General features: G+C 38.9%; 4 protein-coding genes and 1 pseudogene across 4 annotated transcripts; 1 reads left to right on the top strand and 4 right to left on the bottom strand.

Annotated features, from left to right (window-relative positions):
• The first annotated feature begins 1,595 nt into the window (after positions 1 to 1,595).
• Positions 1,596 to 5,498, top strand: PKP-BETA1 (plastidic pyruvate kinase beta subunit 1). The gene is made up of 12 exons (XM_008236583.3): positions 1,596 to 2,027; positions 2,267 to 2,554; positions 2,724 to 2,889; positions 2,981 to 3,115; positions 3,229 to 3,339; positions 3,442 to 3,530; positions 3,763 to 3,825; positions 3,942 to 4,117; positions 4,223 to 4,325; positions 4,441 to 4,589; positions 4,793 to 4,901; positions 5,112 to 5,498. Exons 1-12 carry the CDS (start codon positions 1,794 to 1,796, stop codon positions 5,217 to 5,219), a joined length of 1,731 nt encoding a protein of 576 aa, XP_008234805.1. The 5' UTR covers positions 1,596 to 1,793; the 3' UTR covers positions 5,220 to 5,498.
• A 422-nt stretch (positions 5,499 to 5,920) lies between these two features.
• LOC148917525 (hevamine-A-like) lies at positions 5,921 to 6,996 on the bottom strand. Its single transcript, XM_089053544.1, has one exon. It carries the CDS (start codon positions 6,890 to 6,892, stop codon positions 5,990 to 5,992), a length of 903 nt encoding a protein of 300 aa, XP_088909670.1. The 5' UTR covers positions 6,893 to 6,996; the 3' UTR covers positions 5,921 to 5,989.
• Positions 6,997 to 15,895: 8,899 nt separating this feature from the next.
• LOC148917526 (uncharacterized) lies at positions 15,896 to 16,884 on the bottom strand. The gene is made up of 2 exons (XM_089052465.1): positions 16,157 to 16,884; positions 15,896 to 16,058 (listed from the first exon to the last, which is right to left on the bottom strand). Exons 1-2 carry the CDS (start codon positions 16,882 to 16,884, stop codon positions 15,896 to 15,898), a joined length of 891 nt encoding a protein of 296 aa, XP_088908591.1.
• Positions 16,885 to 17,591: 707 nt separating this feature from the next.
• On the bottom strand, positions 17,592 to 18,117 carry LOC148917527 (acidic endochitinase-like; annotated as a pseudogene).
• A 5,027-nt stretch (positions 18,118 to 23,144) lies between these two features.
• LOC148917528 (putative pentatricopeptide repeat-containing protein At3g49142) lies at positions 23,145 to 23,837 on the bottom strand. Its single transcript, XM_089052466.1, has one exon. It carries the CDS (start codon positions 23,835 to 23,837, stop codon positions 23,145 to 23,147), a length of 693 nt encoding a protein of 230 aa, XP_088908592.1.
• Between the last annotated feature and the right edge of the window lie 2,891 nt (positions 23,838 to 26,728).

Consider the following 26,728-nt stretch of genomic DNA (forward strand, 5'->3'; position numbering starts at 1 on the left):
CTCAACATATTTTTCACTCTTCACTCAACATTTTCTTCACTCTTCACTCAACATTTTCATCTCTTTCACCTTGTAATTTTAGTTATTATTTTTATGGCTTCTTCTATTGAAACCGGAGGGGCGTGGAGCACCATGGAAGATGTTTCTTTGTGTGAGATTTGGCTCAGTTTGTCATTGTCCCTTGTCAGGCAATGAGATGAAATTTTTCCATATGTGGAAAAAATTCATGCCGATTTTTTAAAAAATTCGGACTCCACTCGTCTGAAATGGACCCGGGACGTTGAGGTCATTTTGGGCTCGCAACTCCAAAGAAAGCATGCCAAACCCATGTGTCGAAGCCAAGCGGCTTCGGGATGATACTTTTTGTGCCTTTCCTATTTCCGTAATCACCTTGCCAGGCGGTTGGGCAATTCTTCCATTGCCAATGCATGCGATCGATGCTACCAATCATTCCGGAAATCCTCGAGCTTGGCTTTTTGTAGAAGCCGTTGGAGGTCCTCGGGATTAGGTCTACGCAGGTAGTCCCTAGTGTCTGAGTTTTCAACCGCATCACAAAATCTTACCAAAGCCTCCAACGTAGTGGACTTCCCATTCTGGGCAACCTCATCCACTGATCAATAGATGCTCCATACGCCAACATGCATAATAAATTGTAAGCTTTTGCTCCGAAGGCCCAAAACCCCAGAGCATCACACTTTTGAACAAAATATGCATCATAATTGCAAATATCATGCATGATTTTATTGAACAAGTGGGTTGCATTCTAAATCGCCTGAAAATCAACATCATTGTACAAAGCAGTTGGGATAAAATAATCTTCCAAAAGATTCTACCCGAGAATGCCTATGTCTGTCACATTCCTGACGGTCGACTTGTGAACCACGGCGACCTTGGTTCTCTTCCTCTTCCATTGCCACTGCTATGAGAACTTGTTCATCAACTTGCAACTCATTCATTTCATCTCTACGGTTTCTCTCCTTTCTTTCTCTCTCATGCCTCTCCAAGCATCTCCTATATTCTTCCATTGAGAATGAATGGAGTATGAATGCTAAACTCTAAGAAATGAAAATATTGAAAGATGTGGTGTGAAGTATGAGGTGAGCCTTTGGTTTTATAGAAAAATTTGGCAAGATAAAGATGCCACGTGGCTTGATTTCATTGGATGAAAATCTTATCTGAAATTTGAAATTATCCGAAATTTGAACCAAATTTTATCTGAAATTGAATTTTGAAATTCATCCAAATTTGAACTAAATGTATCTGAATTTGATTTTAAATTCATCCAAATTTGAATTTTGAAATTCATTCAAATTTGAACAAAAAATTTATCTGAAATTTGAATTTTGAAATTCATCCAAATTTGAACCAAAAAATCTTATCCCAAATTTTATCGATTATGAATAGTCTTGACACGTAGGAACCGTAAATCTTATCCAAAAATATTATCCACATTAATTATTAAGGTAAATAAAATTGTGAATAAAACAAAAATGAATAGAATTGCCCTTAAGCAAACACAAAATTGATTTTAGGCAACCACCATTCACGTGAATAGTGGCTCTACCCCTCTAAGGGCAATATGGGTGGAGTTGCTCTTAGCAAGCGCTACGTTTCGTTTATTCGATACAACCAAAGCCCTCCTTAACTCTCTTCTTTATGTCCCCTCAAAACCTCCGCCAAATTTAGCGGCGACTTCTACAACCTCCCCCCACATTCGTTTAAATCCTCGGAATTCCCTACAGCCTCCTCCAAAACTTCGCATTTTCAAACCTCTACCATTCTCTGCAACAACAATGGCTCAAGTGGTGGCTATGCGGGCGATTCAGAGTTCGATCCTTTGTCCTAGCTCTGGATCGGTACAGGGCCGGACAGAGAAGCTGAAGCCTCCGAGCTTCGCTTCCAAAGTTCTGGCTCGCGAGGAAAAGAAGAAGAGCTGGAAAGCGTTTGGCAATAAGAGGTTTGAGGTCACTGCAAAGCGACCCCTACAGACAGAGGTCGTCCCCGTCTCACCTGAAGACACACCCAAGGTTCGGGCTACTCAATCTTCTTCTTTTTTTGCCCTTTGTCCTTGATGTGTTTGGTTGCCGAGAAGTTGTAGGAAATCAGAAGAAAAAGTTACATATTTTTTGTTTTTGAATTGATAGTAGATAGATAATTGATTGCTAGATATTTAGCTTGTTTGAGTAGAGCGAGGCTGCTTTTGTTGAAATTGTAGATACAAGTTAGAATCTATGCTTACTGTAGTTTCTTTGGTGTTTCTGATCAGATAGAGGATCAATTTCAGAAGTTCCGGGCAGTTCAACAACATGATGACACATCGGTGGGTATGTGGTCAAAGCCAGTAGTCAAACGTAAGACAAAGATTGTTTGCACAATTGGTCCTTCCACAAACACACGTGAAATGATCTGGAAGTTGGCGGAGGCTGGAATGAATGTTGCCCGGCTTAATATGTCCCACGGAGATCATGCTTCTCATAAGAAAGTTATTGACTTGGTTAAAGAATATAATGAGCAATCTAAAGACAATGTTATTGCAATCATGCTTGATACCAAGGCAAGGTTTCCCTTATTGTTTGTTCTTTTTCCTTCCGTATCAAGTTATTACATTGTATTGCGTAAGTCAGTAAATTTTCCCCCCAATTCAGGTTTGATTTGAAATATGATGTGTTACTATTTGGATTATATCGCAGTCATTCTATTGATGATGTGTTCTTCTGTATCAGGGTCCTGAGGTTAGGAGTGGTGACCTGCCACAGCCAATCAACTTGGAAAGTGGTCACGAATTTACTTTTACAATTCGTAGAGGGGTTGGCACAGCGGAAAGTGTTAGCGTGAACTATGATGATTTCGTTAATGATGTAGAACCAGGAGACATGCTTCTGGTTGATGGTATGCTGAAGTTTTACTTTTTCTTTTTTGGGTTAACCACTGAAGTTATGTCTATATTTTTATGCACACTGACTCCTGATTTGTGCTGTAGGTGGTATGATGTCATTTCTGGTGAAGTCCAAGACAGAAGAATCAGTGAAATGTGAAGTTGTTGATGGAGGAGAGCTTAAGTCTCGTCGACATTTGAATGTGCGAGGGAAAAGTGCAACATTGCCTTCCATCACTGGTTAGGTTCCTAATTTATTGATTATATCCATTAATAGTTTATTCATATGGTTTTTAAATGTCTTTATTGCCTGTTTAGCTAATGAATATAGTTGTCTAACTTATTTGTTGCAGAGAAAGACTGGGAAGATATTAAATTTGGAGTGGATAATAAAGTTGACTTCTATGCTGTTTCATTTGTCAAAGATGCACAAGTTGTTCATGAATTGAAGAATTATCTGCAAAGTAAGATTCCAAATATTGTTATCTTATGTCCACAAAATATATTTGATTACCACGTTTTTGCTTAATGCTTACAAATAATTGTATTTCCATTTGATATTGCAGGCTCTGGCGCTGATATACACGTTATTGTAAAGATAGAAAGTGCAGACTCTATCCCAAATTTGCACTCCATTATCACAGCATCTGATGGGGTAATCTCCTGAATCAATGATGGAAGCTTTTTTCCTGATATTTGCATGTTAAAAACAACTTTTAGTATATCATGATTTAATGTATGATAATTTTTACCTTTAATACACATTTTTAAATATAAAATGCAACTAATATATGGAAATCATGTAAATACCATCCGTTTCTTTTAATATATACATAAAACATTCTAACCTTGCCTGATAATACTAACACATGGTTATCTTCTTTTAGGCTATGGTTGCAAGAGGAGATCTTGGTGCAGAGCTCCCTATTGAAGAGGTTCCACTTCTGCAGGTTGTTAACGACAAACATATGAGAATTGAAATTTCAATCCAGTTAACATGATTGTAACATTAAGTTGAGTTAATCTATTACATTCTGAACCCCCCGATTTATATTTCAAAATGTAGGAAGAGATAATCAGGATCTGCCGTAGCATGGGGAAGGCTGTTATTGTGGCAACAAATATGCTGGAAAGCATGATTGTTCACCCAACACCAACCAGAGCTGAGGTCTCAGACATTGCCATTGCTGTTAGAGAGGGCGCTGATGCAGTCATGCTTTCAGGAGAAACTGCTCACGGAAAGTAAGTTGTGGCTATCGGAATTATGCAATAGGAACCTGTTTTCAACTATAGTTTAGTCATTTAGACCATAGGATCATGTAATAAATTGATTTCGTTTCCATGTAGGTTCCCATTGAAGGCCGTGAAAGTTATGCACACTGTTGCACTTCGGACAGAGGCAACCATCTTAGGTGGTGAATTGCCAGCGAATCTTGGTAAAGCTTTCAAGGTCAGGGAACATACAATTATTTATTCATTTTTTGTACGCAGCATCCTACCATCTGGACAAATTTTTCCATTTGTTTGTCAGAATAAAAACTGACTTGAATTCTTTATTTCTGCAGAACCACATGAGTGAGATGTTTGCTTACCATGCAACCATTATGTCCAATACTCTTGGTACCTCAATTGTTGTCTTTACCAGGACTGGTTTCATGGCTGTTCTTTTGAGCCATTATCGGCCTTCTGGGACCGTATTTGCCTTTACAAATGAGTGAGTTTTCATGTTATTTGTCACAAAGGCATATTTGTGATACTCTGACCAGAGTTTTGTTGGAGCACAACTTCACCCTTGATAGATTTTTTACACACACCCCACACCGCTGGTTCTTCTTTTGCATGCACATTGATATACTCTTTACCATTAGGAATATGAATTTGATTATTTGGCTGATCTAGTACTTTGATGACATGCAGTAAGAGGATACAACAGAGACTGGCTTTATATCAAGGTGTATGTCCAATATACATGGAGTTCACAGATGATGCTGAGACAAGTTTCAGCAATGCCTTGACTGTGCTGCAGGTAATGCTTTGCTGGAATTTCCCAAATTTACGAGGAATAATTTAAATTGGCAGGAACCATATTTTTGGTTATTTATCTTTAAAAAATTTCATGGAACATACCAGTCAATGCTTTGGATTTGAGCCAACCTAGCAATGCCAACCATTTTAAAGCCCTTGTCAAATGGATTTAATGTTAATTATTTGATCGTTTCTGGTGTTTCATATACAGAAGCAAGGCATGGTAAAGGAAGGAGAAGAGGTGGCACTCGTTCAGAGTGGCAGACAACCCATTTGGCGGATCCAGTCCACTCACAATATTCAAGTGCGCAAAGTTTAGATGCAATGGAGATGGAAGAGAGCCTCGTAACTTAGTTATCTGCCTTTACACCACGATAATTTCGAGTCATTATAGCATTTCTGGTGTACTTCAGCGGAATTGCCGCAATAGTTTCTTGGTTTGTTTTTCCCCCTCTTTTATGTATGCCTTCGTGTCTTATATGCTATTTTTTGTACTCCGATTTTCCCCCTTCGAATTAATTTGGCGTAGCAGAACAGTGAGTGGATGTTAAATTATAAATTTGGCAGTTGGAATGAATCGTTTAACTTAACTGTCTAATTTGTTAGGTTTTTTTTTTTTTTTTACGATCGAAACAACTCTAAATTTATCTAATTTAGGGTAATTTATCTAATTTATGTATGCAATTTGTTTGATAGTTTGATTGAGAAAACGGATCACCTTATAATATCCGTCGCCAACCGTTTTTGTAGCTGACCAACGCTGGCATTGCTTGTGAGACAGTTGCCAACTTTGGCGTCCCAATTTTAAAATAGGGGTTCCATAATCATGCTCTGTTTCTTAATGTTATCTTGATGGTTGTTTATAATGGCTGGGTTGGGATTGGACGAATGAAGCACTTTTAAATTACTAACGTCACTATGGTGGAAGTTAAACATTCCTTATTACACCAATGCCCAAAAAGTCAATGTTGTTGATGGGATGGGGGAGTCAGCCTCGTAAACAAAATTAAACAACATTCATTTGGCCAAATAGAATTTATTCATTATTATCGTTTTGGATTTTACCAAACAAAACATGGAACTACAAAGTCACACATTTCCAATAATGGAAGAACTGTATCCACTTTGATCATCATAGAACTTGGACCATAGCATCACACCACCATACTTTGGCGACTTCTTTATCACCGGAAGGACTTCAGAATTCAGCACCGTAGCCGGAATAAACCCGCTTCCGGCTGCCTCGGGAGCCGCAGGCAACCCCAAAAATATCAGCCCTGCCTTTATCGACGTGGTCCATTTGTTCCACGAGTTAATGAGGTTATCAGTGTTACCTGAGCTATACTGACATTGAGGATTGTTATAGAACTGAACCCAAACATAGTCAAAGAGCCCTGTATTCAGAGCACCCCCTAGAAACTTATCAGGAAATGGGCATTGAGGTGCTCCTGCTAAATACACAGCTCTTCTTGGCTTGCTATATGCCTTGAGGCTTCTTGCAAGCACATCCCAATACTGAGTTGAACCAAGCTCTATGTCAAAATCAATACCGTCCAAAACGGCGTCTCCTAAAGGACGCGAAGTTGACTTCTTCCCACTCAAGAAATTGTGCCACAGATAATCTGCTACAGCTCTAGCATCTGCGGGTGATGCTAGAGAGTAGTTACCAATTCCACCTCCTAAAGACAGCAACACCTTGACTCCTTGGCTTTGGCAACTTGTTATGCCACTGCTGACAATGGTGCAACCATTGGATGCAGGGTTGCAGTGGCCTGCAAGGTTGATTTCGGGGGTTTGGCCGTTGCCAAATTTGTTGAGGAAGGCTATATTCACGTACTTGTACTTGCCGGTGGCGCAGGTTTCGGCTAGAGTACCTTCGTTCCCGTTTTGGCCCCAGTAGACGGCGACGCCGCTGGCATGACAGAGCCTGATTAGAACCAGTTGTGCAGAAAGGACAAGGAGGAGAAGGGGAGTTTGGGAATTTCTAGCCATGCTTGCTAGAATAAGGCGTTGTATGCTTTCTCTTATTGTCAAGACTGATCAAGCCCTCCCTTTATAATAAGGTCTGAGGCTCCATTTGGATGGAGGGATTCCAAATTTATGGATTCAGTTGACATTAATGATAATTGTTTGTATAGACAATTACAAGGCTGAGTGCCCACTAAAATGGTTTGCTTGGCATAATTAGTACCGTTGACCTATTTAAGACAAGATTAATGCTGGTCCAATATATCAATCCACTACCTCAGAGAAAATCGTAGTTTGAGCTGGAATAGGTTTACACGGAGCAAATTGGAGTGCTCACGAACTCAGTCAGAACTCTTCAACTTATTTGGAGCCAGAAATATATCGGATTGACTTTGCTTTGCAAAGAGGCGTGAAAGCATGGAAATACCGAACACCAGCGTAATTTAGTGAATATAAACTATATAAGATAATGATAATGGTATGAGTAATATTTTATTCGATTAAAAAATTATTACAGACAGTAAGATGTTTTATTATCGTAAGTGCATGTAATTAACTCTGGCCAGTAGGTTGGGGAACTACTGATGAGTCATGGTAACTTATTTTGTTTTAGCAGCAGAAAGTGTCTAGGCAGAGACCTAGACGCTGTCTTTAATGGAAGCGCTGTAACCATTGTCATACTGTTTGCTCCAAAGCATAACTCCTCCATACTTTGGAGAACTCTTAATATTTGGAAGAACCTGTGACTTGAGAGCATCAGCAGGAATAAATCCACCACTAGGAGCAGCTTCAGGAGCTGCCGGTAGTCCCAAGAACACTTGTTTGGCTTCACTCGACGTCCATTGGTTCCATGCACTTAAAAGGTTGGCAGCATTGTTGTTTGCAAATTGGCATGGAGGGTTGTTGTAGAATTGAACCCAGACATAGTCAAATAGGCCGGTTTTGATAGCACCGTCTAGGTGAGCATCTGGGAATGGACATTGTGGAGCTGCAGCTAAAATTCTTAGTTTGTATATGTATTTTCCGATTAGGAAGAGATGTATTTTCTGGAGATTTCAGCTAGAGAGAATGAAGAGAAATGAGGAAGGCACTGTTTTATTGAATTCTTACAATCTGCAGCTTACATAGTGTGTCTGACAGAGAGAGAAATGTGATTCTCTTCTAACAGAATTACAACTGTCACCCTATTAGGTGCTTACACGTGTCATACCAAATCTAAGCTAGAGAATCCACCTAGACTATGATCTAATGGTTCTCATTACATCATTTAAAATAGACAGAACAGAAAATAGAAAATGACTTCTGCTCTAAGAAATCAGGCAGAACATGACTTCTGCTCTAAGAAATTAGGCAGAACAGGATTATATTTCAACACTCCTCTAATCCTTTAGCTGATTTCACTCCAAGCAAGCTTCTCAACCTCACAAGCTATCTGATCTTCTGTCTTGCAGTACACCAGTTCGATTTCTTTTGCTTGAATGGCTTCCCTTATAAAATGAAATTTCCTGCTGATGTGCCTTGTCTTTTGGTGATGAACTGGATTCCTTGCCATTGCAATTGCAGAGGTGTTGTCACATAGAATTGGAGTCCCTTCTACCTGTTCTTCACCAAAATCTTCAAGCACAAATCTGAGCCACTTAGCTTGTGAAGTTGCTTCTGCAGCGCTCACATACTCAGCTTCGGCTGTAGATAAAGCAACTGTGTTTTGCTTGATGGAAGCCCAAGAGAACATGCCTGAGCCTAGTGTGAAGGCATATCCTGAGGTGCTCCTCATATCATCCTCACTCCCAGCCCATCACTGTCACAATACCCAATTAGAGTAGCTGTTTTCCCCTTTGCAAACTCAATTCCAAAATCTAATGTGCCTTGTATGTATCTCAGCACCCTTTTAGCAGTTCCCATGTGTTTCTTTGAGGGATTGTGCATAAACCTAGCAAGCAAGCTAGATGCAAACATGACATCTGGTCTTGTGGCTCAGATAAAGCAGACTCCCTACAATCTGTCTGAATTCATTTTCATCTGCTGCTTCACTTCCATCTTCTCTACACAATTTCTCATTCACCACTAATGGAATTGCCACTGACTTGCGTCTCTCATTCCAAACTTCTCAAGAATTTTCATGGCATATTTCTTTTGATGAATGAAAATATGCTTATCAGTTTGTTCCACTCCCATGCCAAGAAAATGGTGCAACATACCCAAGTCTGTCATCTCATAGTGTTGCATCATATCTTGTTTAAACTCTTCAAGCATCTTAGGACAGTTTCCAGTATATATAATGTCATCTACATAGAGTGAGACAATGATAATACCTGAGGTGTCACTTGTTTTGATATAGAGAGTAGCTTCATTTAAGCTCTTCTTAAAACCTGCAGTGTTGAAATAGGCATCTATTTCATCATACCAGGCCCTTGGGGCTTGTTTCAGTCCATATAGAGCCTTGTTCAACCTGTACACCTTGGTTTCCTTGCTCTCTTGAACATATCCTTGAGGTTGTTCAACATAAACTTCCTCCTTTAGAATGCCATTGAGAAAGGCAGACTTCACATCCAGTTGAAATAGGTTCCATTCCTTTTGTGCTGCAAGGGCTATCAAGGTTCTGATGGTGTCAAGTCTTGCCACAGGGGCAAATGTCTCATTATAGTCGATTCCAGGCTTCTGTGAATAGCCTTTAGCCACAAGCCTAGCTTTATTCTTCTGCACAGTACCATCTAGGTTCAGTTTAACCTTGTAGACCCACTTAACACCAATTACTGGTTTGTCAAATGGCCTGTCAACTAATTTCCATGTATTGTTCTTCTTAATCATCTCGAATTCAGCCTCCATTGCACTTCTCCATGATTCATCCAAATCTGCTTCTTCAAAGCTGTCAGGTTCTACAATGCACATGTTGCATTGTGTCATGATGTCATTAATACTCCTCCACTTGTGAGGTGTGTGATCAACCCTTTGAGTCTCATCAAGCATGTCTTCCCCTTGAGGTGCAATTTCTTCTTCCATCTGCATTTGAGTATCCAAAAACTGAGATTGTTCATCTAATACCTTCTGTTCAGTTTCTGCAGTACCTTGATTTCCATCCGGCATAGGCATTCTCACATCTGCATTGCTATGATTCTCCCATGTCCATGAGGCTTCTTCATCAAAATAGACATCCCTAGACAAGATAATCTTTCTAGCCTTAGGATCATACAGTCTATAGCCTTTTTCACACAATCCATAGCCCACAAAAATGCATTTGTGACTGTTTTCTTCCAACTTGTGTCTCAAAATAGAAGGAATAAGCACATGACATAGGCATCCAAACACTTTCAAGTGTGCAATACCTGGCTTTCTTCCTGTGAAGGCCTCAAATGGTGTCATTTTCTTAAGAGACTTAGAAGGACACCTGTTGAGAAGATAGACTGCTATATGAACAGCTTCTGCCCAAAACTCATATGGAAGTCTCTTTAGACTTTGCCATCTCAATTACAGTCCTGTTCTTCCTCTCAACAACTCCATTTTGTTGAGGGGAATATGCTACAGTCAGCTGCCTTTGTATTCCAGCCTCACTGCAGTATGCAAGAAATTCATTTGACATGAATTCTCCACCTCTGTCACTTCTAAGTGATTTCACCTTGTGTCCACTCTGCAATTCTGTCATTGCTTTGAACTTCTTGAAACATTCAAAAGCATTAGATTTATTTCTGAGAAAATAAACCCAAGCCATTCTTGTATAGTCATCAATGAAATAACATGAAATATCTGTTTTCCGACATTGAAGCAATCTGCATAGGACCACAGATGTCAGTGTGGACTAATTCAAGTGGAAACTGAGCTCTCCAAGTAGATTCTGCAGAAATGAGTCTCTATGTCTTGCTTTCCCACTTGCAGCCTTCACAAACTGCAAAATCCTTCTCGGACTAGGCAGTCCATGAACCATGTCTTGATTTGCCAACATCCTGATGCTTTGATCATTAAGATGGCCCAGCCTTTTATGCCAAGTCGCAAAGAAGTCACACTTGCTCTCAGACCAACCGAGTAGCAGGTACCATTGTGAGAGAGAAACACCTATTGATAGTCATTGGAACCTTAGCTATAGGATTTTGCAGTGACCAATCATCAAAAATTGTCACCATTCCCTTTCCAAATACTAAACAATACCCATGTTCCATCATCTGACCAACACTGAGCAAGTTCTCTTCTAAACCAGGCACCAACATCACTTCTTGAATGTGTTTTCTGCCTGTCTTGGTTTCTATCACAAGTGTGCCTTTTCCTACAACTTGAACTGTCTCTCCAGTCCCCATTTTCACCTTGGAAGTTACATCCCTTCGAATATCTATCAATAGCCTTTCATCTCCAGTCATGTGGTTACTGCAACCACTGTCCACATACCAAGAATTGTTCAATTTCACATCTGTCACGGCATTGCATGCATAAAACAATGTTCCAGTTACTTCAGCCTGATTGGCATAATTCACCTTCTGCACAGGTTGATTTTCATGGCAATTTCTAACCATGTGACCAAACTTTCCACATCCTCTGCATTTTGGTTTTCCTTCAAACCAGCACTTGCCATAGTGCAGTTTTTCACAGTGCTTGCAAGGTGTTTTAGTTCCATCATTTGATGCATTTGGTTTGGGATTAGAATTGGACTTGTTATTCCAATTCTTCCCATTTCCCTTCCAGTTCCTCTGAGACTTGTTACCTCCAGAAGAACTTCCATTCTTAGAGCTTTTACTCTCTATGTTCAGGCTAGTAAAAGCCTTTTCTGTGGAATTTTCAGTGTGCCTATCCAACCTGAGCTCAAAGTTCTTGAGAGACGCAACCACTTCTTGAATTTCAAGAGTGTCAAGATCCTTTGAATGCTCAATCACAGAACATATAGAGTCATAAGATCTAGGCAAGCTAATAAGTAATTTCTGCACAACTCTTTCTCTAGGTAACTCTTCACCATAACTTTTCATTTGATTAATTAGATCAAATAGTTTAGCAACATAACTAGAGAATGACTCACTATCCTTCATACGAGTGTATTCAAACTCTCTACGTAAGCCTTGTAGCTTCACACTTCGTACCTGTTTATCGCCTCTAAACTCCTGCCTTCAGAATATCCCATGCACCTTTTGAGGTTTCTTCATTCACTATTCTGGGAAAAATTTGGTCTGAGACTGCACCTTGGATCAGTCCAAGTGCACGAGCATCTTTCATCAAAATCTCAGCCGTTATAGACTTCTCTTCTTCAGCAGCTTTAGATCCTTCTTCCTTTCCTTTTTTTTTCTTTGGATCTGAAGCATCAAAACCATTTTCAACCAAATCCCACAGTCCATGAGATTTCAGAATGGTCTTCATTCGAATGCTCCAAAACTCATAGTTTTCTCCATTGAAAACGGTGTACGAAGCTCGAAGAGCTTGATCCTGCCATGTTAGACATCAGACGCAGCTAGAAAAGCTTCGTGAAATTTTGAGTGAGCTCAACGTCAGCCCAGCCAAACACCAGCTCGATCTTCACAGATTCACGCCCAACAAACAATCGAACCTGGCTCTGAGGCCATGTTAAAATTCTTAGTTTGTATATGTATTTTCCGATTAGGAAGAGATGTATTTTCTGGAGATTTCAGCTAGAGAGAATGAAGAGAAATGAGGAAGGCACTGTTCTATTGAATTCTTACAATCTGCAGCTTACATAGTGTGTCTGACAGAGAGAGAAATGTGATTCTCTTCTAACAGAATTACAACTGTCACCCCTATTAGGTGCTTACACGTGTCATACCAAATCTAAGCTAGAGAATCCACCTAGACTATGATCTAATGGTTCTCATTACATCATTTAAAATAGACAGTAACAGAAAATAGAAAATGACTTCTGCTCTAAGAAATCAGGCGAAGGATTATATTTCAACAGAGTGACTGCAAGCTCATCCCAACTGGCCACCACCACTTCAATGTCAAAATCAATGCCATCCAAAACCGCGTCACCAAGGGGCGTGAACTGGCCTGACCGCCTAGGTAGTTATTCCAAAGGTAATCAAGAACTTGCCTTGCATCATCACCAAGTGAGAGAGTAGCTTCCTACAACGCCTCCAATTGAGAGGAGGACTTTGATGTTCTTGGCTTGGCAAGCTTTGATGTCGTGCTCAAACGTGCAGCCATTGGTACTTGGGTCACTGCTCACCAGGTTGAGCACGGGTTTGGCTGCACAAAAGTTGTCGGAAAGCTATGTTCACAAATTGGTAGTTGCCTGTGTTACAAGTATCTGCCAAGGTGCCTTCATTGCCGTTTTGGCCCCAATAGATGGCAATCCCATCAGCTTGGGACGACTTGCATAAAGAAATGATGATCAAGAGGGACAAAGATAGGGCTGAGGCTTGTGTTTTGCTTAGTGCCATGTTTAATGTCTGTTTGGGTTCTTGTTTTGGTTCAAAATGCTTGCAGAGGGTCATATTTATAGGTGAGTGGAAGGCTCTTGTGGGCAACAAATTGGTGCCATGTGGGAAACTAAATAAAGTCATGTGGAAAATATAAAAAAAAATCTGGGGTCAATGAAGTTCAGTCCAAGTTTCTTTTGACAATTCAAACAATGTTATGTCCCATCAATCAAGCTAATGAAAATTGACAACCCAGCTGAGGGAGGGTTCATGTGGGGAAAGATAGAATTAAAAACAAAGGACTTATTACAAGTTAGAGAGATGGATGCATAGACTGTATGATTTTCTTCAGGATAGACGTCGCTGTAGCCGTGTTAATGGGAGATTAAATTGCGTGGCTAACTGTAGGCAAAGCCTTCAAATTTGACAAAAATCTTGATGAATCGTCAAGCAAAGCTATATATAGTCAGGTAAATTTATGAGAGACAATCTAGAAGCAATACGTGGAGAATCAACCAGTGACGAATCCATGATTCAAAAGTCAGGTAGGCGAAACTTACCTTAAAAACTCGACGGTACGAGTGAATTTTATTGATAAAAATAAAAAGATACACCTAGTCAGGGGGGACGTAATGAGCCTTACCCTCAAATATGCATATTTATACATAAATAAAAGCTTAACAAAAAAACAAGAAGTAAATGCAATGCAACACAAAAATTAAACTATTTTAATCTAAAATTGTACCCTACGAGGCTTAGAAATCTTAAATTCTTCAATTATCTCTTCATTATCGATACTATTAGCAAACTCTCTTTCAATGTGGAGAATCATGCAATCAGCAAGGAATTCATCAGCTATGGTGCTTCGAAGTCTATTCTTAATAATTCTCATACATGAAAAGCTCGTTCAGTTGTTGCTTTGTAGAAACAGGAAGAGTCAACACCAACTGAATCAATCTGTAAAGCAAATGGTAGTTTTCAGCCAAAGTTGTTTCCACCAATTGTTGACATAACTGAGGAAGAGTGGTGAGGTCCTTAAAGCAGGGAAGGTGATGCATATCATTTTGAAAATACCTCAACTCAATTTCCAAACCTTTTAAGTCACTTGGACTGAAATCAGCAGGATAGAATTTTAGAATAATAGCCATTTGTTCATTGCCTGATTCATCAAGTGATTCATCAACAAGAATACAATATTTGTTCTTCTGAAGTTCGGCACAAATTTTCTTCTTCACCTTGGTAGCAAAAATATGCAAAATCTGTTTTTGTATATCATGGGCAATATACTGAGCATTATGAGGAGCCTTATCTAGAACAACTTTCTCAACTTCTATATTCATTCTTGCAAAAGACTTTAAGATTTCAACGAAATTGCCCCGATTAGATGAGTCAACGGATTCATCGTGACCTCGAAAGGCCAATGCTTGATTTGCTAAATACCGAATGCCCTCTATTGTGGTTGTAAGTCGCAACCGATTGTCCATCACTTGTTACTTTGATTGCTTATCTACCACATTTTCAATATGAAGATATGGGTTTTTTAAGCTAACCCACTTTTTGCATAGCAAGATGATGTGGAGAATTTAGCTTGCCTACATGACTTTGAAATACACATTGATTACCACCAATTCTCTTCCAATTTTGAAATACATGAATAGTAAAGGTTGAATGTGAATGATTCATGTCTGGAATTGCACTGCACAGCCACTATTTGGCTGCTTAAGTTATATTCTTTCTTTTATTAAAGTTTGACTGGGCCATTCATAACATGGGCTGGCTGGTTATAATTTTTTTTTCAGTTTTTTAAAGTTTGAGTGGGCTTGTGCTGTGGGTTTTATATGAATTTGGTAGGCAAGAATGTATACCAACACGTGTCATACCAACACATGGCTGGCTGCCCAAAACTCATATGGAAGTCTCTTTAGACTTTGCCATCTCAATTACAGTCCTGTTCTTCCTCTCAACAACTCCATTTTGTTGAGGGGAATATGCTACAGTCAGCTGCCTTTGTATTCCAGCCTCACTGCAGTATGCAAGAAATTCATTTGACATGAATTCTCCACCTCTGCACTTCTAAGTGATTTCACCTTGTGTCCACTCTGCAATTCTGTCATTGCTTTGAACTTCTTGAAACATTCAAAAGCATTAGATTTATTTCTGAGAAAATAAACCCAAGCCATTCTTGTATAGTCATCAATAAATAACATGAAATATCTGTTTTCTGACATTGAAGCAATCTGCATAGGACCACAGATGTCAGTGTGGACTAATTCAAGTGGAAACTGAGCTCTCCAAGTAGATTCTGCAGGAAATGAGTCTCTATGCTGCTTTCCCAGCTTGCAGCCTTCACAAACTGCAAAATCCTTCTCCAGACTAGGCAGTCCATGAACCATGTCTTGATTTGCCAGCATCCTGATGCTTTGATCATTAAGATGGCCCAGCCTTTTATGCCAAGTCTGCAAATCTGTAGAGTCACACTTGCTCTCAAAGACCAACTGAGTAGCAGGTACCATTGTGAGAGAGAAACACCTATTGATAGTCATTGGAACCTTAGCTATAGGATTTTGCAGTGACCAATCATCAAAAATTGTCACCATTCCCTTTCCAAATACTAAACAATACCCATGTTCCATCATCTGACCAACACTGAGCAAGTTCTCTTCTAAACCAGGCACCAACATCACTTCTTGAATGTGTTTTCACTGCCTTGGTTTCTATCACAAGTGTGCCTTTTCCTACAACTTGAACTGTCTCTCCAAATCCCCATTTTCACCTTGGAAGTTACATCCCTTCGAATATCTATCAATAGCCTTTCATCTCCAGTCATGTGGTTACTGCAACCACTGTCCACATACCAAGAATTGTTCAATTTCACATATGTCACGGCATTGCATGCATAAAACAATGTTCCAGTTACTTCAGCCTGATTGGCATAATTCACCTTCTGCACAGGTTGATTTTCATGGCAATTTCTAACCATGTGACCAAACTTTCCACATCCTCTGCATTTTGGTTTTCCTTCAAACCAGCACTTGCCATAGTGCAGTTTTTCACAGTGCTTGCAAGGTGTTTTAGTTCCATCATTTGATGCATTTGGTTTGGGATTAGAATTGGACTTGTTATTCCAATTCTTCCCATTTCCCTTCCAGTTCCTCTGAGACTTGTTACCTCCAGAAGAACTTCCATTCTTAGAGCTTTACTCTCTATGTTCAGGCTAGTAAAAGCCTTTTCTGTGGAATTTTCAGTGTGCCTATCCAACCTGAGCTCAAAGTTCTTGAGAGACGCAACCACTTCTTGAATTTCAAGAGTGTCAAGATCCTTTGAATGCTCAATCACAGAACATATAGAGTCATAAGATCTAGGCAAGCTAATAAGTAATTTCTGCACAACTCTTTCTCTAGGTAACTCTTCACCATAACTTTTCATTTGATTAATTAGATCAAATAGTTTAGCAACATAACTAGAGAATGACTCACTATCCTTCATACGAGTGTATTCAAACTCTCTACGTAAGCCTTGTAGCTTCACACTTCGTACCTGTTTATCGCCTCTAAACTCCTGCTTCAGAATATCCCATGCACCTTTTGAGGTTTCTTCATTCACTATTCTGGGAAAAATTTGGTCTGAGACTGCACCTTGGATCAGTCCAAGTGCACGAGCATCTTTCATCAAAATCTCAGCCGTTATAGACTTCTCTTCTTCAGCAGCTTTAGATCCTTCTTCCTTTCCTTTTTTTTTCTTTGGATCTGAAGCATCAAAACCATTTTCAACCAAATCCCACAGTCCATGAGATTTCAGAATGGTCTTCATTCGAATGCTCCAAAACTCATAGTTTTCTCCATTGAAAACTGGTGTACGAAGCTCAGAAGAGCTTGATCCTGCCATGTTAGACATCAGACGCAGCTAGAAAAGCTTCGTGAAATTTTGAGTGAGCTCAACGTCAGCCCAGCCAAACACCAGCTCGATCTTCACAGATTCACGCCCAACAAACAATCGAACCTGGCTCTGAGGCCATGTTAAAATTCTTAGTTTGTATATGTATTTTCCGATTAGGAAGAGATGTATTTTCTGGAGATTTCAGCTAGAGAGAATGAAGAGAAATGAGGAAGGCACTGTTCTATTGAATTCTTACAATCTGCAGCTTACATAGTGTGTCTGATAGAGAGAGAAATGTGATTCTCTTCTAATGTAATTACAACTGTCACCCTATTAGGTGCTTACACGTGTCATACCAAATCTAAGCTAGAGAATCCACCTAGACTATGATCTAATGGTTCTCATTACATCATTTAAAATAGACAGAACAGAAAATAGAAAATGACTTCTGCTCTAAGAAATCAGGCAGCAGATTATATTTCAACAGAGTGACTGCAAGCTCATCCAGAACTGCCACCACCAGCTTCAATGTCAAAATCAATGCCATCCAAAACCGCGTCACCAAGGGGCGGAATGCCTCGACCGCCTAGGTAGTTATTCCAAAGGTAATCAGAACTTGCCTTGCATCATCACCAAGTGAGAGTAGCTTCTACAACGCCTCCAATTGAGAGGAGGACTTTGATGTTCTTGGCTTGGCAAGCTTTGATGTCGGTGCTCAAACCGGTGCAGCCATTGGTACTTGGGTCACAGTGCTCACCGTTGAGCACCGGGTTTGGCCGCTGCCAAAAGTTGTCAGAAAGCTATGTTCACAAATTGGTAGTTGCCTGTGTTACAAGTATCTGCCAAGGTGCCTTCATTGCCGTTTTGGCCCCAATAGATGGCAATCCCATCAGCTTGGGACGACTTGCATAAAGAAATGATGATCAAGAGGGACAAAGATAGGGCTGAGGCTTGTGTTTTGCTTAGTGCCATGTTTAATGTCTGTTTGGGTTCTTGTTTTGGTTCAAAATGCTTGCAGAGGGTCATATTTATAGGTGAGTGGAAGGCTCTTGTGGGCAACAAATTGGTGCCATGTGGGAAACTAAATAAAGTCATGTGGAAAATATAAAAAAAAATCTGGGGTCAATGAAGTTCAGTCCAAGTTTCTTTTGACAATTCAAACAATGTTATGTCCCATCAATCAAGCTAATGAAAATTGACAACCCAGCTGAGGGAGGGTTCATGTGGGGAAAGATAGAATTAAAAACAAAGGACTTATTACAAGTTAGAGAGATGGATGCATAGACTGTATGATTTTCTTCAGGATAGACGTCGCTGTAGCCGTGTTAATGGGAGATTAAATTGCGTGGCTAACTGTAGGCAAAGCCTTCAAATTTGACAAAAATCTTGATGAATCGTCAAGCAAAGCTATATATAGTCAGGTAAATTTATGAGAGACAATCTAGAAGCAATACGTGGAGAATCAACCAGTGACGAATCCATGATTCAAAAGTCAGGTAGGCGAAACTTACCTTAAAAACTCGACGGTACGAGTGAATTTTATTGATAAAAATAAAAGATACACCTAGTCAGGGGGGACGTAATGAGCCTTACCCTCAAATATGCATATTTATACATAAATAAAAGCTTAACAAAAAAACAAGAAGTAAATGCAATGCAACACAAAAATTAAACTATTTTAATCTAAAATTGTACCCTACGAGGCTTAGAAATCTTAAATTCTTCAATTATCTCTTCATTATCGATACTATTAGCAAACTCTCTTTCAATGTGGAGAATCATGCAATCAGCAAGGAATTCATCAGCTATGGTGCTTCGAAGTCTATTCTTAATAATTCTCATACATGAAAAAGCTCGTTCCGTTGTTGCTGTAGAAACAGGAAGAGTCAACACCAACTGAATCAATCTGTAAAGCAAATGGTAGTTTTCAGCCAAAGTTGTTTCCACCAATTGTTGACATAACTGAGGAAGAGTGGTGAGGTCCTTAAAGCAGGGAAGGTGATGCATATCATTTTGAAAATACCTCAACTCAATTTCCAAACCTTTTAAGTCACTTGGACTGAAATCAGCAGGATAGAATTTTAGAATAATAGCCATTTGTTCATTGCCTGATTCATCAAGTGATTCATCAACAAGAATACAATATTTGTTCTTCCCAAGTTCGGCACAAATTTTCTTCTTCACCTTGGTAGCAAAAATATGCAAAATCTGTTTTTGTATATCATGGGCAATATACTGAGCATTATGAGGAGCCTTATCTAGAACAACTTTCTCAACTTCTATATTCATTCTTGCAAAAGACTTTAAGATTTCAACGAAATTGCCCCGATTAGATGAGTCAACGGATTCATCGTGACCTCGAAAGGCCAATGCTTGATTTGCTAAATACCGAATGCCCTCTATTGTGGTTGTAAGTCGCAACCGATTGTCCATCACTTGTTACTTTGATTGCTTATCTACCACATTTTCAATATGAAGATATGGGTTTTTTAAGCTAACCCACTTTTTGCATAGCAAGATGATGTGGAGAATTTAGCTTGCCTACATGACTTTGAAATACACATTGATTACCACCAATTCTCTTCCAATTTTGAAATACATGAATAGTAAAGGTTGAATGTGAATGATTCATGTCTGGAATTGCACTGCACAGCCACTATTTGGCTGCTTAAGTTATATTCTTTCTTTTATTAAAGTTTGACTGGGCCATTCATAACATGGGCTGGCTGGTTATAATTTTTTTTTCAGTTTTTTAAAGTTTGAGTGGGCTTGTGCTGTGGGTTTTATATGAATTTGGTAGGCAAGAATGTATACCAACACATGGAATGGATATCAATTACATAGCTTATATATAGATTTTTTTTTTAGTGAAATATTTTTATGTAAGCGGTAGCCTACCCTGCCCTGGCTTAAGATCCGCCCCTGGAATCAACACTGCCTTATCATCACACGTACGTTTGGACTGTCTGCTGTAATTAAATGGCGTATGCTATATCCCAAGGAGCATAAATTCCCAGCACCATCCAAGAAGTTGCCAAATTATCTGGCTGCTTTGCTGTACCTGGACTTTAAGCGGTGGGAGACCAAGGACTTTGACCTAATTGCAATGCTAGCAGTCTCCTGGTGCTTCCACAACATTAAGAAAATAATTAAGAAAATAATTAAGAAAATCATCTGCAAGGAGGACCAAGTGTACACGTAATCCGTTTCACCATAGCTCTAACTAGCTTTTATTTTTAATTATTTATTTTTCAGTCAATACAAACTGGCTTTAAAAATACTTGACAACTTTCCTTTGGCTGCCAGGCTTTAGGAAAAAGGGAAATGTGGGGTTTGAAGGAGCTTATCTGATTGAAGGGTTTCAATTATGTGATCCTGCATGATTTGGATAGTGATTTTCTCTATTATGCGTTTCATTTTCTGTGGCACAATGGACACATACGTTCTAAGTTTTCAAGTTATGTCGGCCACTGGACTTTTAAGTTTTTAAGTGACTTTGATCGATGGATCAGATTTAGAACCCAAAAAGAACGAAGATAGATATATAGATACATACTAGTAAAGGTGCCCACGCGATACTGCGGGTTTTAAAACCGTCTAAAATGTGTATAAAGTTATGAAAATATGTAGCAAGTTTAAGTTACAAAATAAATAACATGTTTTATATGTAGAAGGATTTTGACCTTGAGGACCATTTATGGACCCTAAACCCTTTGTTTTTTTCATTTTTAAGTTTTATGAATTTTAAATAATTTTTTAAAACTCCATTAGTTGGTTGATGTGACATATATGTGGAGCCCATATCTCTAATAATATAGTGTCACGTGTATTTAAAATACAAAATATATTTTTAAATAATGTTAAAAATAAAACCAAAATTTTATGAATTTTAAATTAAAAAATTTCGCAAGGACCATTTGTTATAGGCGCGTGAACCTCAAGAATGTTTTATGATATATATATATATATATATATATCACATCAACAAACTAACAAAGTTTTTGACGGAACCTAACAACATGGACTATTTGTGATCACACATACTAACCTTGAGGACAATGAATGACACAACAAAAATGGTATGTGATGTTAGAAACTCTGTTAAATTGCTGACATGAAAGGTAAGTGGGCTCCATATCTCCAATAATGTTGTGACACGTGGATAAGATAAAATATATATATATTTTAAACATTTTAAAATAAAAAAATCATTAAAAAATTTATTTAAAAAATTAAGAAAAAAGTTGAAAATTCTTTTTGTTCTTTCCCATCCCCTATCTGCCCTCTCTCTCTACTCTCCCCCTACTATTTTTCTTGCCCACCACCCCTATCCCCACCCGTAACCCATGCCACAGCTACATCCTGAACCCCCACCCGCAAACCGCAACCCTCTCCCACTATTTTTTCTCTCCCCCTATACTCTCCCTCTCTCCATATGACTTCCAAAATTTTATTGAAACCCATGATTTTCCTTGAGGAAGTGAAATAAATCCGAGTCAAATTATAAGATATGTCAATGAAATTTGGATGGGTCAAATCGTTCGTGTGAATTCATGAAGTAAAGAATGATTGAGCTGTGAGAGAGCTCCAATGAAGGTCCAATTGGGGAGGCAGCACATACAAACCATCTTCTGGTTTTCAAGTTTGTTTTTTAAGAAATCCAATCATGGAGAGAGATGAGAGTTTGTAGGAGAAAAAAATGGTGAGAGGGAAGAGTTTTCCTTTTGTGTAAGAACCAATAAGATTTTTTTTTCTTTTAATGTGAATAAGAAAAGGAGAAGATTTCCTTCATTACATTGTTCTTAATTTTATACATAAACCTCACTTATAAAATACGTATATTAAATGGGGCTTAACAATTGTAGTATTCTAATTGTCTAGAGCAAACATCAAGTTATATTTATACACACCAAGATTGAACATACATTTAATTACATGAGACATAAACTCTCTCTCTCTCTCTCTCTCTCTCTATATATATATATATATATTAATTAAAACATACATATAATTATAAGTAATATACAATTTATAGGAAGTTATAAAATAAAAAAAATTAAAAACCTTTGCCTTTTGTTGGGGCCGCCCGTCTCTCTCTATTTTCCTTTTTCTTTTTCCATCTTTTTACTCTTTCCATCTGTCTCCATCTATTCCTTTATCTCTTTTTTTAATTTTTACATTTATGTATTTTAGTAAAAGGAGAAGGGGCAAAAAGGGAAGATTAGAAAAGGTTAAGCGGAGGGCATTTTCGGCAATTCACTGCTGCTGAAGAGAAACTAAACTAAAAACAACATTTTAAGGAGGGGTATTTCCGTCATTACACTGTGCTTAAGAAGTGGATTGCCGTTTAGTATATATGTAATATAATATAATGTTCTTCTGATTAACTTATTGTGATCAGCTTTTTGGTAAGAGAAAAAAAATTGATGAGAAAGATTATGTAAATGATGATTCTCTGGAGTTTGGCTCTGTTCCCTGAAATGACGATGTCCAAAAGACGAGTTTTTTTTTTGGGTCTGGAATTCATGTTGTATTCAAAATAACCCAAAACAGGGAATAGAGATACAAACAGAAAGCAAATGCCACGAAAAGCCATTAGAAACAAGAACAATTAACAATACAGGGCCAGACATAGCTAGAGTCCATCGGAGTCTAGAACAACACTCCCTACCCAGCAAACTAGCTACTAAGAGACATTAACTAACAACAGATGCAGCAAGAGGTGGACAAGGCAGACCATCAGAAGTTAGAACCCCAAAAGACGAGTTATCACCTTTGCAACAGACTATAAAACAGAGAGAGGGAAAAATATGTATCAAACAATATTTATTAGAAGATATTCACATTACAATTCATATGTATCAAACTATCAATGAGAAGTTAGAGTCCTCTGAGCGATTACAGCCGGCAAGGGTTCTCTACAATCACATAATGTTCTACCATTGCAGTCAACATTCACAGTCCTTCCTTTAGTTTCTATCAGAAACTTGAATGCTTTAAGAAGTACCGAGTGTGGGGCAAAATCTTGATATTAGTGGTTGGAGGCTCACAAGTCACCAATAATCTCCACAAGAACATATACCATCCTTGAAGTGGTGGAACTGATTAGTATCCCTGACAACAATTTCCCGTTTGGCTATTTTAGAGATGAGCTTAATAGCAATATGGAAATCTCCACAAACACGAAGATTCTTGGTAATTCTGATTGCCGTCCCAGGGTCTGTATTCAGAATGGCAAAGACAATTGCCAACTTCTCACTGTGAACTGCAAGATGGCATTCCTTCTCCTCCTCCTCGACATCATGAAGAGCCGAATCAGTCTCAGGAACATAACCTAACTCCTTCATTTTCCCTACCAAAACATCTAATTCTTCATATATCTCTTTAGACTCAGGATGTGATCTATCACCCGCAAGAAAAGTGTGAACCTGATCTTTGAGCTCAACATTGCTGACACCGGGTATTTTCTTGATTCCTCTGCTCTTCATTGTTGATCGTACAGTTGTGACATCTTGCCATCTACCAGCTTTTGCATAAATGTTTGATAACAGGACATAATAGCCTGACTGCTCTGGAACCAATTCGAAAAGGCGTTCAGCAACTAGAAGTCCAACATTCATGTTAGAGTATACCCGGCAAGCACTAAGCAGAGCACCCCATACTCTTTCATTAGGCTCCAGAGACATCTGTTTGACAAAACTATATGCCTCATCCACTCTTCCAGCACGCCCTAAAAGATCTACCATGCAAGCACAGTGTTCTAGTCAAACAATATGGGTAGAATATTTTTCAGATGTATTTCATTTTCCGAAAGGAGGTATTTATAATACAAGGTTGCAAACCCTAGTAGGGTTATACTAGGAAATAAGAAAAGTCCTAATTACATAATATCTATACAAAAAGGAAACAAATAAAATCCTAATAGAATAAGAAAGAAATATCCTAATAATACTAGGATATCTCGCCAACACTCCCCCTCAAGTTGGAGCAAAGACATCACGCATGCCCAACTTGTCAAGCGAGTTGTTGAAGATACTAGTAGAAACAGCCTTCGTAAGGACATCTGCTAACTGATACTCAGAACTGATGAATGGGAAGGAAACAATCTCCGCATCCAACTTTTCTTTAATGAAATTTCGATCAACCTCCACATGCTTTGTACGATCATGTTGTACAGGGTTATGAGCAATTGCAATCGCAGCCTTATTATCGCAATATAAATCCATAGTTTCTTAGGCCCAAAGCCAAGATCTCTCAATAATCTCCTCAACCACAGTAACTCACATACACCATGGGCCATTCCACGATACTCGACCTCAGCACTAGATCGAGACACCACCTTTTGTTTCTTGCTTCTCCAAGTAACAAGATTACCACCAACAAACGTAAAATACCCAGACGTAGAACGTCTATCAATAGCCGAACCTGCCCAATCAGCACGGTATCCTTCCACATCTGTATGACCATACTTGGAAAACATTAACTCTTTTCCAGGAGTTACTTTCAGATACCTCAAGATGCGCATCACAGCACTCATATGATCTTCATTAGGAGAATGCATAAACTAACTCACTACACTCATTGCATATGCAATATCAGGACGTGTATGAGATAAATAAATCAATTTCCCCACAAGTCGTTGATAACGCTCTTTATCTGTAGGGACTTGATCAGGATACAACCCCAACTTATGATTCTGTTCACTAAGGGTATCAATTGGTTTACAATCTAGCATTCCAGTCTCTGCAAGTAAATCCAAAATATATTTTCTTTGAGATAGAAAAATACCATGTTTAGATCTAGCAACTTCAATCCCAATAAAGTACTTCAAATCACCCAATGACTTCATCTCAAACTCGGAAGCCAGATACTTATGAAGATTTTGCATTTCTGCCTGATCATCTCCAATCACAATCATATCATCAACATAAATAATTAAAGCTGTCAATTTACCTTTATGACGCTTTAGAAACAAAGTATGGTCTGAGTTACTCTGTACATACCCAAATTTCTTCATAGATGCTGCAAATCTCCCAAACCACGCTCTTGGGGACTGCTTTAATCCATATAAAGACTTCCGCAGCTTACACACAACACCCTCCATAGAGGTTACAGGAATACCAGGAAGGAGATCCATGTAAATCTCATTTTTTAAGTCACCATGTAGAAATGCATTTTTGACATCGAATTGTAATAAGGGCCACTCGCAGTTAGCAGCCAAGGACAATAGTACACGCACAGTATTGAGCTTTGCCACTGGAGCAAAGGTCTCCAAATAATTCACTCCATAGGTCTGAGTATAACCCTTTGCTACCAATCTAGCCTTGTAACGGTCAATGGAACCATCAGCTTTATGCTTCAAAGTAAACACCCATCTGCATCCAACAGCTTTCTTCCCTCGTGGCAAAGGAACTAAATCCCATGTTTTATTCTTGTTCAAGGCATCCAATTCAACATTCATGGCATCCATCCATTTTGGGTTAGATAAAGCATCCTACAGCTTAGTTGGCACACATACACTAGATAATTGACACAAATATGATGCATATGACTTAGACAAACGATGAGTTGACACAAAATGGCTAATGGGATACTTAGACTTGGCATGTATATCAGGAGAATATTGTACTTTAGGTTTCCCACGAGTGGTTCATGGGGGTAATTGATAAGTTGACACAGGTAGATCATTAGAAATTACCTCACTTGATTCACTATCATGAGTGGGGCAATGACAGGGCAGATGAGGGGTATTACATCGAACTCATCCATACAAGAATCACTGTCATTATTTTCAGATATAAAGGATCGGTCACTTGCTTCAGTGACACGAGAGCACTGTTTCATCTCCAGATATGGGCGTCGATCGAGTTTCAAAGGGCGACAGTAGTTTCTTCACAGGGACCACAAGTTTCGTCTTCATATATGGGTGACCGATCACTTGCTTCAGTGCGACAGGTCGTTTCCTTCCCAAGAGCAGCATCTTCAAACACATCATTATCCAATCCAAGACTCTCCAATTCACTCCCTCTCTCTCCCTAAATTGGAGAGGAGGGAGATACATAATAGGGCACTTTTTCATAGAAAGTCACGTCCAAAGTAACATGCACCTTCTGAGTAGGTGGATGATAGCACTTATAACCTTTCTGAGTAGACGAGTAACCAATAAAAACACATCGCAGAGCACAAGGATCAAGTTTACTCCGTTGATGAGAGTATACATGAACATAGGCAACACACCCAAAGACTTTAGGGGGCAACTTGGAGACTGAGACAGGGGAAACATGGTCACCAAACACATCATGTGAAGTCTTGAAATCAAGAACCCGGCTAGGTGTACGATTAATCAAATAGGCAGCAGATAAAACAACATGTCCCCAAAGATGATGGGGAATAGACATGTCCAACATAAGGGAGCGGACAACTTCAAGTAACTGACAATTCTTGCGTTCAGACACACCATTCTGCTGAGGAGTAAATGAGGTTGTCGTTTGGTGAATAATACCTTGAACACAGAAAAAAAATGCCAAAGTGTTATTCACATATTCGCCTCCGTTATCAGTCCGGAATACTTTGACTGAGCATGAAACTGAGTAGACACCATAGTACAGAACTCTGGAATGATGGAAGCAACATCATG

The sequence above is a fragment of the Prunus mume genome, linkage group LG5 (assembly GCF_029339155.1).
Source record: "Prunus mume cultivar Tortuosa linkage group LG5, ASM2933915v1, whole genome shotgun sequence".
Classification (NCBI taxonomy): domain Eukaryota; kingdom Viridiplantae; phylum Streptophyta; class Magnoliopsida; order Rosales; family Rosaceae; genus Prunus; species Prunus mume.

Coding starts and splice junctions, on each gene's coding strand:
- LOC148917526 (XM_089052465.1), bottom strand. CDS start 16,884: ATGAAAGATGCTCGTGCACTTGGACTGATCCAAGGTGCAGTCTCAGAC. Junction 16,059..16,156: donor AAAATCAACCTGTGCAGAAG/GTGAATTATGCC, acceptor GTATGTGGACAG/TGGTTGCAGTAACCACATGA.
- PKP-BETA1 (XM_008236583.3), top strand. CDS start 1,794: ATGGCTCAAGTGGTGGCTATGCGGGCGATTCAGAGTTCGATCCTTTGT. Junction 3,116..3,228: donor AACATTGCCTTCCATCACTG/GTTAGGTTCCTA, acceptor TATTTGTTGCAG/AGAAAGACTGGGAAGATATT. Junction 4,118..4,222: donor GGAGAAACTGCTCACGGAAA/GTAAGTTGTGGC, acceptor GTTTCCATGTAG/GTTCCCATTGAAGGCCGTGA.
- LOC148917525 (XM_089053544.1), bottom strand. CDS start 6,892: ATGGCTAGAAATTCCCAAACTCCCCTTCTCCTCCTTGTCCTTTCTGCA.
- LOC148917528 (XM_089052466.1), bottom strand. CDS start 23,837: ATGGTAGATCTTTTAGGGCGTGCTGGAAGAGTGGATGAGGCATATAGT.